Genomic DNA, 14,155 nt, shown 5'->3' with positions numbered 1-14,155 from the left:
ACCTGCCATCAATTCCCCTAAGCATCTTACCTACATTCACGGGCAATGTTAACACCAATTAACTTACTACCAGAATAAGATTGGGATGCGGGAGAAAACCAGAACGCATGGTAGAAAAGCATGGGAAGAATATACAAACTCCACAAAGATGTCACTTAAGGTATGGTTAAAACTCAAGTCCCTGTAGCAGTAAGGCAACAACTCTAACTGTTGGACCACCCTGTTGCCTATTAAAATGGCTACACATTTAGGTCTGTGTCCAGTTTCCAGAAAAAAATTAAAATATTTTTGTTCTTTGTCAATACATAGCACTTCCATTCGGATTATCAGTCCAGAGATTTGCTGCTCAGGGAATTGATAACCTCATTCTCTAAGTTCCTTTGACCCGCTGAATTCTTCCAGCACTTTGTTTTTTTGCTCATTCTCTGTTATCGTGAACAGACTGTCGTTTGGGCTTCTCCCAAAAAATACTACCAGCCTCATGGGGCTTCCTTACAACAATGCCACTGCTCATTGCAACACTGCACTGCAGTCTGCAACTCAGCAGATTTATTCCTCATTCTTCACAATGAAGAATTAAAAAATAAATTTGATTTCTGAATGTGTTGAATTAACCAAAATAATATCAATACCAACTTCTTTCAATGAGGATTTTGACTGATGCATGTTAGTAATTAACTGTGGATCAAATGGCAGCACAGTAGCATCATTAAAGCGGAAAGACATGAAACAATGTGTACAGTTTCCAACTGAGAGATCCAAAGAATAAGATCCAGGTGGTGGAAAGCTGTACCACTGATTGATCAGGGTACTACAGGGACACATGGAACTGCAGATGCCAGAATTGTGAGAAAAAACAAAGTGCTGGGTGAGCTCGGTAGGTCAGACAGCATCTCTGGGAGGCAGGAACAGACTGCCGATTGAAAGAACCGGATGTGTAGGGTTCTAGAGTCATTGGCAAAATGTGCCAACTACCCACCTAGTTCTGAAAACAGCCTCTGGATATCAGAGGTATCGCAGACAGATTGCAGCCAGGCCAAAGGAAACATAAGTAATGAAAATATAGTTTGGGAAAAGGGGAGAAACATGTGGATGGTCAGCAGCAGATGATGAAGATTAGCAAACAAGTGGAAGGTGATGCATGAACAATGTGCAACGCAGCTTGCAAACAACCAAGTTTAAAATGATTACTACAAATGTCATACTCCTCCAGCAGGTCTGAGGCCTACAGTAACATCGTCGGCCACACGAGACTGCAGCTGGGCCCTGTGGGAGGTAAAACAAACAATATATCACTTTTAAAAGAACAGTAACATTATTTACATAAAATTTGCATCAATAGAGTTTAACACTTTCATTTAAAATCTTTATTCTGATGGATTGAGTAAAGATTTAAAAGTTAAATAAAAGGGAAAGCTAGCAGTCAGTGTGTGAGGCAGGAGGCAGAGAATGGTAGCACTCTGACCCAAAATGTAGGGGAGAGAGAAGAAAAAGACAATAAACAGAGAATAAGAGAGGGTGGGTTTCTTAAATGTGTATATTTTAATGCTAGGAGCATTGTAAGAAAGGTGGATGAACTTAGAGCCTGGATTGACACCTGGAAGTATGATGTTGTGGCGATCAGTGAAACATGGTTGCAAGAGGGCTGTGATTGGAAACTAAATATTCCAGGATTTCGTTGCTTCAGGTGTGATAGAATAGGAGGGACAAGAGTTGGAGGTGTTGCATTGCTTATCAGGGAAGATATTACAGCAGTGCTTTGGCAGGATAGATTAGAGGGCTCGTCTAGGGAGGCTATTTGGGTGGAACTGAGAAATGGGAAAGGGGTAGCAACACTTATAGGGGTGTATTATAGACTGCCAAATGGGGAGCGAGAATTGGAAGAGCAAATATGTAAGGAGATTGCAGATATTAGTAGTAAGCACAAGGTAGTGATTGTGGGAGATTTCAATTTTCCACACATAGTCTGGGAAACACATTCTGTAAATGGGCTGGATGGGTTGGAGTTTGTAAAATGAGTGCAGGATAGTTTTTTGCAGCAATACATAGAAGTACCTACTAGAGAAGGGTCAGGTGGCAGAGGTATGCGTTGGGGAACAGTTCGGGACCAGTGATCACAATGCCATTAGTTTCAATATAATTATGGAGAGGGTCAGAACTGGACCTAGGGTTGAGATTTTTGAATGGAGAAAGGCTAACTTTGAGGAGATGCGAAAGGATTTAAAAGGACAGTTTGTTTTATGGGAAAGATGTGGAAGAGAAATGGAGGACATATAAAGGTGAAATTTTAAGAGTACAGAATCTTTATGTCCCTGTTCGGTTGAAAGGAAATAGTAAAAATTGGAAAGAGCCATGGTTTTCGAGGGAAATAGGACACTTGGTTCGGAAAAAGAGAGAGATCTACAATAATTATAGGCAGCATGGAGTAAATGAGGTCCTTGAGGAGTATAAAAAATGTAAAAAGAATCTTAAGAAAGAAATTAGAAAAGCTAAAAGAAGATATGAGGTTGCTTTGGCAAGTAAGGTGAAAGTAAATCCAAAGGGTTTCTACAGATATATTAATAGCAAAAGGATAACAAGGGATAAAATTGGTCCATTAGAGAGTCAGAGTGGACAGCTATCAGCAGAGCCAAAAGAGATGGGGGAGATATTGAACAATTTATTTTCTTCGGTATTCACCAAGGAGAAGGATATTGAATTATGTGATGTAAGGGAAACTATGGAAACTATGAGATTCAAAGAAGAGGAAATACTGACACTTTTGAGAAATATAAAAGTGGATAAGTCTCCAGGTCCGGACAGGATATTCCCTAGGACGTTGAGGGAAGTTAGTGTAGAAATAGCAGGAGCTATGACAGAAATATTTCAAATGTCATTAGAAACGGGAATAGAGCCGGAGGATTGGCGTACTGCGCATGTTGTTCCATTGTTTAAAAAGGGGTCTAAGAGTAAACCTAGCAATTATAGACCTGTTAGTTTGACGTCAGTGGTGGGCAAATTAATGGAAAGGATACTTAGAGATAATATATATAAGCATCTGGATAAACAGGGTCTGATTAGGAACAGTCAACATGGATTTGTGCCTGGAAGGTCATGTTTGATTAATCTTCTTGAATTTTTTGAAGAGGTTACTCGGGAAATTGATGAGGGTAAAGCAGTGGATGTTGTATATATGGACTTCAGTAAGGCCTTTGACAAGGTTCCTCACGGAAGGTTGGTTAAGAAGGTTCAATTGTTGGGTATTAATGGTGGAGTAACAAGATGGATTCAACAGTGGCTGAATGGGAGATGCCAGAGAATAATGGTGGATGGTTGTTTGTCAGGTTGGAGGCCAGTGACTAGTGGGGTGCCACAGGGATCTGTGTTGGGTCCACTGTTGTTTGTCATGTACATCAATGATCTGGATGATGTTGTGGTAAATTGGATTAGTAAGTATGCAGATGATACTAAGATAGGTGGGGTTGTGGATAATGAAGTAGTTTTCAAAGTCTACAGAGAGATTTATGCCAGTTGGAAGAGTGGACTGAAAGATGGCAGATGGAGTTTAATGCTGATAAGTGTGAGGTGCTACATCTTGGCAGGACAAATCAAAATAGGACGTACATGGTAAATGGTAGGGAATTGAAGAATGCAGGTGAACAGAGGGATCTGGGAATAACTGTGCACAGTTCCCTGAAAGTGGAATCTCATGTAGATAGGGTGGTAAAGAAAGCTTTTGGTGTGCTGGCCTTTATAAATCAGAGCATTGAGTATAGAAGTTGGGATGTAATGTTAAAATTGTACAAGGCATTGGTGAGGCCAATTCTGGAGTATGGTGTACAATTTTGGTCGCCTAATTATAGGAAGGATGTCAACAAAATAGAGAGAGTACAGAGGAGATTTACTAGAATGTTGCCTGGGTTTCAGCAACTAAGTTACCGAGAAAGGTTGAACAAGTTAGGGCTTTATTCTTTGGAGCGCAGAAGGTTAAGGGGGGACTTGATAGAGGTCTTTAAAATGATGAGAGGGATAGACAGGGTTGACGTGGATAAGCTTTTCCCACTGAGAGTAGGGAAGATTCAAACAAGGGGACATGACTTGAGAATTAAGGGACAGAAGTTTAGGGGTAACATGAGGGGGAACTTCTTTACTCAGAGAGTGGTGGCTGTGTGGAATGAGCTTCCAGTGAAGGTGGTGGAGGCAGGTTCGTTTTTATAATTTAAAAATAAATTGGTTAGTTATATGGACGGGAAAGGAATGGAGGGTTATGGTGTGAGCGCAGGTATATGGGACTAGGGGAGAATACGTGTTCAGCACGGACTAGAAGGGTCATTTCACTGCACATCTCGTATGTGTATGTGACAAATAAACTTGACTTGACTTGAGATGGCCTGTTTCCGTGCTGTAATTGTTATATGGTTATATGGTTATAGATACTGTACTAAGGTAATATTTTTTTAAATGGTGCCATAAAAGTCAAAGTGATGCAGAGAAACAGGGATGAATTCAATTCCACAGCTTTGGCACATCCAGTTGTGCAGCAGTCCTTCTGAACATGTAAGATGTGAAATGCATTGGAACTGAGAATAGTACACTTCAGAGGTCAAATCAACCAAGGTCAAATATGTAGACACAATGAACTGTAGATGCTGCAATCTTGAGCAAAACACAAAGTGCTGGTGGAACTCAGCATGTCAGGCAGCATCTGTGGAGAGAATGGACGGATGACGTTTCAGATCGGGACCCTTTTTCAGTCTGTTGATCCTGACCACAAACGTCCTACCATTGAGTCTGAAGAAGGTCCCGACCTGAAACGTCGCCTGTCCTCTCCTTCCACAGATGTTGCCTGACCTGCTGAGTTCCTCTGGCATTTGTATTTTGCTCAAGGCAAAATATGGATTGAATTAGTGAGATTTCTAAATTTAAGGTACAAAATATGGTTAACGTTCTGAATTACTTAAGGGAATGCAGATATACTTTCCACTTCCTTTCGTACAATGATTTGTTTTATTTTAAACTCGATGCATTTTCAAGCAAACTTACCTTGGTACTAAAACCACTCCTGCTTTTCCGAGTAGCTGCCAGGCTACAGATTCCGCAGTTTGCCGGTCTTGTTCATATGTCTCTCTTTGTGTAAACAGAAATACAACTGGCATTTTTAACTGCATATGAACTGTAGAAACTTCTTCTGGTCCCACAGATAATTCCATCTGCAGAATTAGAGACAGGTAGCACTATCAGAGATGTAGGATACATTTATTACGTACAAACACTGTTTCCTATTGAAATCTGTGTGCTTCTGATTCAGAAATCTGCACGACACTTTCCTTTACTAGTTTTCTTTCAATCGAAATTAGTAAAGTTAATCAAACAAATTGTTGGTCTTAAATGTATCCATACAAGGTTTAAAAGTTATCAGAATTCCCTGTTATTGAGCGTAGGTTCAATATATAGCTCACCACAAGCGGAGCCTCCAGCACTTTCAGGTAGGAATGTATATTAACTGCAGTTAGCGGCTGTTCAAACAAGGACCTCTTGCAGGGCTGAGTTCTGCCTAAGACCATCTTGCAATGACAGAACCAAAGTCTTGCTGAAAGTTTATCTGAATCCTCCAACCTGCATATATAAAATCATAAATGAATCATCGGAATTCTGGCATAAGAATATCATAAGACATGCGTAATTTCAGCAATTCATAGACAGAATTTTACAGAAACACAAGAATGAACACAAGTTCATGTCCTTCCATTACTTGTGCAAGAGAACATGAATGGCAAAAGAGCTGTAAAGTTGGAGTGTACCTGACACACTACTTACTTTCCTTGGAGCAGGGAGGTTGTGGAGGGACCTGATAGAAGTTAACAAAACCATATGCATATATATCTTATCCTTCACAATGCTCTCAAGTAACTTGATTTACCACAGATGTTTAGCACACTGGTCTATAGGATGAACAAAGGAGGAGGACTGACAAAGTTGTTCCCTTCCACCACAGTGAAGAATGGTGATTCCACTGTGGTGGATGTTCATGTTATATTCTATTGTGTATTGTGCTCCTTTGTATGGCTGCATGGCAAGTCAAATTCCACTGTACCTTAACTGGTGCATGTGACAATAAATGTGAACTTGAACATGAACTATAGTTGCCATGATTTTCCTTGCAGCCTTTCTTAGATAGAAAGCACAACATTAGTCTTCTAGGGTAGACAAAAATGTTGGAGAAACTCAGCGGGTGCAGCGAAGGAAATAGGGTACATTTCGGGCCGAAACCCTTCTGATGTAGGGTGGGAGGGGGGGGGGGGGAGAGAGAAGAAAGGGGAAAGGAAGAGTAGGAGCCCGAGGGCTAGGGAGAGCTGAGAAGCGGAGGAGGCAGCAAGGGCTAATGGAAATTGGAGAAGTCAATGTTTATGCCGCTAGGGTGCAAACTGCCCAAGCGGAATATGGGGTGCTGTCCCTCCAATTTCCAGTGGTGCTCACTCTGGCCATGGAGGAGGCCCAGGACAGAAAGGTTGGATTCGGAATGGAAGGGGGAGTTGAAGTGCTGAGCCACCAGCAGATCAGGTTGGTTAATGCGGACCGAGCGGAGGTGTTCGACGAAACGATCACCAAGCCTACGCTTGGTCTCACCGATGTAGATCAGCTGACATCTAGAGCAGCGGATGCAATAGATGAGGTTGGAGGAGATGCAGGTGAACCTCTGTCGCACCTGGAACGACTGCTTGGGTCCTTGAATGGAGTCGAGGGGGGAGGTAAAGCGACAAGTGTAGCATCTCTTGCAAGGGAAAGTGCCCAGGAAGGGGGTGGTGCAGGAGGGAAGGGAAGAATTGACCGGGGAGTTACCGAGGGAGCGGTCTTTACGGTAAGCAGACAGTGGGGGAGATGGGAAGATCTCTCTAGTCTTCTGGCACCTCACGCATGTCTAATGATGATTCACATATCTCAGCCAAGGGTCCAGCAATTTCTTCTCTGGCTCCCTCTGGTGTCCTCGGATATATCTGATCGGGCTCAAGAGATTTATCCACATTGGGACATCAAGCACCACCTTGATGGTAATACAGACTGTCCTCAGAGCATCTTCATTAACTGTCCCAGGTTCTCCAGCCTTCATATCTTTCTTCATGGTGAAAACAGGAGAAATACTCCTTGAGGACCTTGCCCATCTTGTGCGGCCCAACACAAATATGACCACTTTTGTTTCTGAGAGGCCCTATTTTCTCTCTAGTTACTCTCTTTCCTTTGATGTACTTATATAATTTCTTCGGATTAGGATATTCTATTATGAAAGATAGAATGCATTGCAGAGCATTTCATTAGCCAAGAAGGAGTACAAAGATCGCTCTACTGTAAACATTCCCAACTCCTTTAAAAATAGAGAACAATCGTCATTGGAAACATCCATATTTTAAAGAAAAACGCACATTGTATCAACAACAAAGCTAAGGCACTTTGAACCAGAGTGTTTCACGACCTAATTCACGACCTCTGCCGAGTTTGCCCTTAACTCATACTCGCAGCATGGTCGCCACGAGGTCGTAGGACATCGTAGTAGGTCGTGATGCTAGTCGTACGTACTCGTCGCATCGTTTTTTCTAACCTGATAAAAAATATCCACGAGTAAAAAAAAGGTCGGCATAGAAAAAATCGATACTTTTCAATCGTAGGTAGGTCATAGGTAGGTCGTAGTAGGTCATGATGCCAGTCGTAGGTAGTCGTAGGTGGTCGGAGGCAGTCGAAGGTATTAGCTCCGGGGTGAAAAAAAGGTCAGTAGAAAAGAAAGGTTATTTAAACAGCAGAACGGCACCACTGTCACTCCAAGGCATGTTCATTCATAGCTGGAGAGTTTTTTAGAGAGGAGACTTGTGTTTTAGAGATGGCACCAAAAAAGCAGCAGTGCAGAGGGAGGGCACAACCCTAAAACAACCGGCCATGCAGGTGTTGCCCACCCTAGAGGAGGAGTGGCAGGGGTTGATGTCACAGGAGGTGATAGTGCAGGAGGAGGTAGCCCTGCATGAGAGACCCCTGGAGGAGGAGACCAGGGTGGTTGTATATGTCCCCACCACCACCCCATCCTTCACTGCCTCATTTGAAGGAAGCAAAGCAGCTCTTTCTCCTGTGTCTGATGCCCCATTGGTGGTGAGGGAGGGCTTGAGGAAGGTTATGCCCTACACCTTCACCAGGCAGCAGGAGGGGGACCTTGAGGAATGGTTCAAGCAGAATGGCATCCTTTGCCAAGGAAAATGAGGGGGACAGGGGACAGGGACAACAATGGCATGCTTGCCATCCACTGCCCCACATGTGTGCTTAAAGTTCCATCCTTTGTCAAAGCCCAGCGCCACTCTCTTCCAGTCATCTGGTGTACTGGGACAGTCCATCACATCATCTCCATTCACCCATTGAGACCTCTTCTTGTGCTTCCTCTTCACCCTTTCTCTTCCCCTTCTGCCTTTCTTAAAAGGCTGCTGAAGCAAAAGGGCTACTGCAAACAGCAGTAAAACGTACATGGTCGAAGCCAGTCTTCAACATAGTCGAAGGACGTCGAAGGAGGTCTCCTTCATAGTTGTGGGAGGTCTTCAACATAGTCGTAGGAGTTCGTAGGTTACCGGGACCGTGATTTTATTTTAGGTCGTTTAAGGTCGTTAGAGGTCGCGAATTAGGTCGTGAAAGTGGGGCAGGCCCTTAACAGTGACTTCAGGGACAATGCTTTCACTCAGACGATAGTTCTTATCTGGAAAGAGCTCCCAGCTGAAGCTACAGATGAAGATACAATTATGGCATTTAAAGGACATTTTGACAAATATATGAATAGGAAGGGTTTAGAGGTCCACAGGCCAAATGCAAGCAAATGGGACTTGCCCAGTATGCCAACTTAGTCAGCATGAACAAAGTGGGCCAACGGGCTAGTTTTCATACTGAACAGCTCTATGACTCTAGTTAAATAATAATAGGGGGTTTTTTCTGCCAATAGTTTTTTCTAGCCTATATCTCAACAGAACTGTTATTATTTTAATTGATTCACACTAAATTGGAATGTAAAATTCAGAATAATAAGTTGAAATTCATTACTTTTCCAATTAAGTCCATACTTACTCTAGGTCCTCCAAAACACTTTGTTCTGTGGTTAGTACGAACTGATACTTGGCACCGTAAACAAAAGCCGTTTCCATTATGGCTCTATGCTCTATGATGAAGCATAAACAACACACTACTAATGACGCTTACAATGTGAGGTACAGCAACAAACAACCAAATATAGTCTGTGAAAAAGCAAGATATATTTAATTATTTTGGCTCAGTAAGGGCTACTGATGCATCTTGAACATTTTTGGATGTTGCCAGCACCGGAAATTCATAACCAATTTCACTCTAGAATTGTCTCTGGGAAATTCAGTAAGCCTCAAGATATTAGGCACTTCTAAGACCTTTCTTTATGTACTGTACCAGTGCAGAGTCTAGAAAGAAAATTATTTGTGTCCAGGGCCAGGGGCCTGGTGGAGGATTGTGGATAGAAGCCACCAGCGATAAGTGATGGTTATCAGTGAAGATTATGGGGATGTGGTGTGTTCTGTGCTCTGGGTCAGTGCATCAGAGGGTGACGTGCCTTATTGGGGGCAGGGCGGAGAGATATGAATGTCAAATGTCAAACTGTCTGCATGGCTGCAGGAAAACAAGATTAAATAACAAAAAGGAACCAGCTGAGCTGGTTTCTCGACACCAGACAGGCTGGGATAGGATTGATGGAAAGGTACAACATGGAAACAGGCCCTTCGGCTCACCTAATCCACAATGATCACCCATTCACTCTAGTTCTATGTAATCCCACTTTCGTATCCACTCCCTCTGCACCAAGGACAATTTACAGAGGCCAATTAACCTCCAAACCCGCACATCTTTGGGATGTTGGAGGAACCCCGAGGAAACCCACGCAATCACAGAGAGAACATGCAAATTTTAAAGGGACCGTTCCCAAGGTCAGGATTGAATCAGGTCTCTGGTACTGTAAAGCCACTGTGCCACGTATTCATGCTTAGGTAGGACCCCTTTAAATCTCACTGACATTGTGAAAGACTTCCTCTGCATATATGCCACTCCAAGCTGAATCATGGAAGTCTCAGATAGACATGCACTGTATTGTTAAGGGATGCCACTGCACATATCCACATATTCGCAATTGTCCATGCATTAGCAGGCAAATTTAAAAAGGAATTAAAAATTGCTATCATTGTCTTTGCAGCCTGAGTTACAAGTTCCAGGCATTAATTCTCTTTTTTTTTTCATTACAATTGGAAGGCATGTCATAAAAAAAACATGGCATTAAGCAATTTAATTTCGATATATATTTAATTATCTTCTGGCTGAAGTTAACTGGGTCGATGCTCAGTTAAAGATATCCATGACCATTCATTTGGAGTTGACCAGAACTTTCCAGTGTAATCCTTATATCATGCACCAAGATATAAGAACACAATTCAATAGAAAGATTGTCAGCAATTTATTGTGCACTACCGGAACTTAATTTTCTTTGAAACTGCAGGAAAATTTCCATTTAATAAAATGGAATCAAAGTTTTAAGTGATTTGTAGGAAGGCGTTACAGCGCCACTTGGTGGTTTGCATCAAAATTAATTCAGGTTAGCATTGCTATTTTACACGGAATCTAGGAGTACACGTATATACATTAGTTCTCTGAACATGAACATTGCACGTGCATAGGGTGGCAAAGAAAGCTTTTGGCATGATGGCCTTCATCAGTCAAGGAATTGAGTACAGTGATTGGGGTGTTATGGTACAGTTGTACTGTAAAATTGTACAATACATTGATGCCATTTTTGGTCACCGTGTACATAAAGGATGCAGTTAAGCTGAAAAGTGCGGAAGATTTCCAATGATATTGCTGGGACTTGAGGGGCTGAGCTAAGGGAGAGGTTGGGCAAGCTAGGACTTTATTTCTTTGAGTGCAGAAGGCTGAGGAGTGATCTTAAAGAGGTGCATAAAATCACAAGGGGAATAGATCTTCACTCATAGGTAAATCATAGTATTTTTCCAAGAGTAGGAAAATCAAGAACCAGAGGGCATAAGTTTAAGATGAGAGGGGAACGATTTATTAGAAGTTGATAGGGCAACTTGTTCTTAGAGAGGTGGGTATATGGAATGAACTGTCAGAAGAAGTAGTTGAGGCAGGCACAATAACTACATTTTAAAGACATTTGGACAGGTACAGGGATAGGAAGGGTTTAGAAGGATATGGGCTAAATGGGGGCAAATGGGACTAACAGGTGGGGCATCTTGCTCAGCATGGACAAGTTGGGGTGAAAGGTCTGTTTCCTTGACTCTTTGACTATGATAATCCGTATTAGTGCACCATCTGGTGGCTATCATGGTTCCTCAGTGAAACTTTCACATTGCAAAGGAAGTAACTGTACTTAATGAATGATTGATGTTGGCGAGGTCAGGAGGAGGATAGACGAATAGGTAAATGTAAATGTAACAGAGATAGCTGGAGGTTACATGCATTTTGTACAGTTGAGATTTCATCTCTTGCATTTCGCTTTCATGATTAAATCGGGTGTTACCCATTTCTCATATGGCCATTTAATAATAATGAAAAGATTCTCACGCAACAGATATATTACAGAAATATTCATTTTTAATTTCAATTGCTTTTTATTAGGTCTTAAAACTTCTGCGATAATATTGATTCATATAAATTGATTCATTTAAATTGATGTATGGACCACCAGATTCCAGCCGTTTAAATGCACTATATTATTCCATCTTCCACAGCTGTGTAATAAAACTGTTGTTGCATTCATGGGTAACACTAAATTGCTGAGCAACCTTTGTTTAGTGCTAAAAACAAAGTGCTGGAGGAACACGGTAGGTCAGGCAGCATCTGTGGAGGGATTGAACAGATGACATTTCAGGCCGTGACTAATCTGAAGATGGATCTGGACCCGAAACATCATCCGTCCGTTGCCTCTACGGACGCTGCCTGACCTGCTGAATTTGGTGTTTTTCTCAAAGGTCCAACATCTGCAGTCTCTTGTATTAGTACTACTGTTGCCCAGCTCAAATAATCCAAGTTCAGTCCCGACTTTGCATGTTGTGTGTGTGCAGTCTGCCTGTACTCCCCAAAGCCATATTGCCTGGGTGCTCCAGCCTTTTCCATTATTCCAAAGACCCTACCGGTAGGTTAATTACCCCGTGTAGGTGCATGGCTGGGTGGAGTTGATGAGCATATGGAAGGAATATATTGCATGGAGTAAATTGGGAAAATTTACTCATTTCCATTTCCATCACACAAACGACTTATATCAATACATGTTTCGTCTCACTGACTTAATAGCGTGCAACAAAAAGCTTTTCACTGTACCTCAGTGCACTTGACAATAATAATAATGAACTAAACTCATTGTTTTAAATCTGTCACATAATACGACTCAATCACACACACACACGCTTTACTCAATTTCATTTTTCCATACTCTGCCTCTAGCATTCTACCAGAACACACTCCTTCCCCTCCCTCACTCACACTGCCAGTGCTTCTCTTTCTGCCGGTATACTTTATCTATCTGAATCTTACCACCAGTACACAAAACTCATCCTTCCCACACTTGCCTGATTGAAAGGTTCACAAGAAGAGGTCACAATGCAATGGTCAAACTGCAATTACACTGCGCTGATTGCATCACTGAGGTTTTGACAACCTGATCAAATGAAAGAATCGGCAAACAGAGCAGTTTATTTTTGGTGAGCACTCTGTTAACAATTGTAAATTAGGCAGGGAATTGCAAGTACACTAATTGCATTCCCAAACATGATCAATGTCCAATTTATAATGAAACAAAGCATTAAAAATGGGGTAAGATAATCAGTTCATAAATTCCAGCTGCATAATGAAGATTGTGGTGGCAAGGTCAAACAAAGTACGCATCATCAATATGCATCAAAAAACAAGCAGTGTCAAAAATTAATGTTCCTAGGATGCAGCATGCAAACAAATAAGAGGAAAATACACAGGGGATACCAGTAAAATACTTCAGCAGGCTGCCGTTAGGGTAGATGACAACTCATTCCTTTATAATACTGATTCTACTGGATATACAGGTTAGAACCAGATACAGCTTTCCTGCAGTAAATAAATGAAGAAGGAGGTGGCTGATTATATTGAACATCACAGAGAAATATAAGATGGAAAATAGGTCACAGTCACAGAAAGCATTGTTGGTGACAAAGATAGTGACTATGTTGGGACAGTGTGGAAAGCAAGCCGAATCAGTGGCGTGTGAACAGCGCAATTTTCCCAAAGTAAATTTGGTTTACAATGAAAAATTACAAACTACTGTCATGGTCAATATTAACAATGGCTTTGCAGCTATGTTGCAAAGTTCTAAGAACCCAGTTAACTAAAATTCAATATAAAATGATTTTAACAGTACCTGGAACGCCTATTGCTCGTACAAATGTAATAATGACATCGCCTCGTCCTTTCATTTCATTTTCAATGTCATGGAGCTCCACCGATGAGGATACATACTTTATTTCATTGAACAGCAAGACACTGTAACAAATCAGTAAATGTTTGGAATCATCCAAGGAGCTCGCCATAAAATAAAAGGCTTGAACTTAATGAAGATCTGTTCCGATTGAAACTGAAGATAAACTACTATGGCTTTAAGAGTCAAATAATATCAGGAATTTGATCCAATTGTTACTATAAGCCCTATTCTATTTATTACCCTGCAGGATTTCTGACACATAAACTGCTTTGGTAAATTAGAAATGTGTAAATCAAATAAATTGTTTCAAATATTACCGCCTATTAATACATTCATTTAAATTAAAGTTACAAAGCACCAGGTTCAGTTTCATGACAGGGCTGTGCTACTTACTCAAGGGGATAAAATAGGCGATTAAATTGATTAGACACAAACTAGAAGAAGGGAAAGCTTTCCCAGCCTTAATTGTCAAGTATGTGGAGGAAAAGAGTCTTCACTGCTATGTTCGCACAGCCAAACACTGGCACTCACTACATACACATGGAAAGGTCAGGCCAGTATTATGCAGGGGTGGCTGGAACTCACTGAACTATAATCCAGAAAAAAGATTATTCGAACACATTCTAATTGGGAATAAGCATTTAACGACACTATTTTGACCTTATATTTTAAAATATT

General features: G+C 41.4%; 1 protein-coding gene across 4 annotated transcripts in view; it reads right to left on the bottom strand.

Moving 5' to 3' along the window:
- txndc16 (thioredoxin domain containing 16) overlaps window positions 1–14,155 on the bottom strand; it is a 94,191-nt gene that overhangs the window by 53,502 nt on the left and 26,534 nt on the right. For all 4 annotated transcript variants that reach the window (XM_033027286.1, XM_033027284.1, XM_033027287.1 and 1 more), the window contains 5 exons: window positions 13,418–13,539; window positions 9,067–9,157; window positions 5,439–5,595; window positions 5,023–5,189; window positions 1,206–1,266 (listed from right to left, as the gene is read on the bottom strand). In XM_033027286.1, coding sequence (XP_032883177.1) covers window positions 1,206–1,266; window positions 5,023–5,189; window positions 5,439–5,595; window positions 9,067–9,157; window positions 13,418–13,539 — 598 coding nt within the window. The remainder of the gene's footprint in view (window positions 1–1,205; window positions 1,267–5,022; window positions 5,190–5,438; window positions 5,596–9,066; window positions 9,158–13,417; window positions 13,540–14,155) is intronic.

The sequence above is a fragment of the Amblyraja radiata genome, chromosome 9 (genome assembly GCF_010909765.2).
Source record: "Amblyraja radiata isolate CabotCenter1 chromosome 9, sAmbRad1.1.pri, whole genome shotgun sequence".
Lineage (NCBI taxonomy): Eukaryota > Metazoa > Chordata > Chondrichthyes > Rajiformes > Rajidae > Amblyraja > Amblyraja radiata.
The sequence above is the reverse complement of the archived record's forward strand: the minus strand, read 5'-3'. Positions and strand labels throughout refer to the sequence as shown.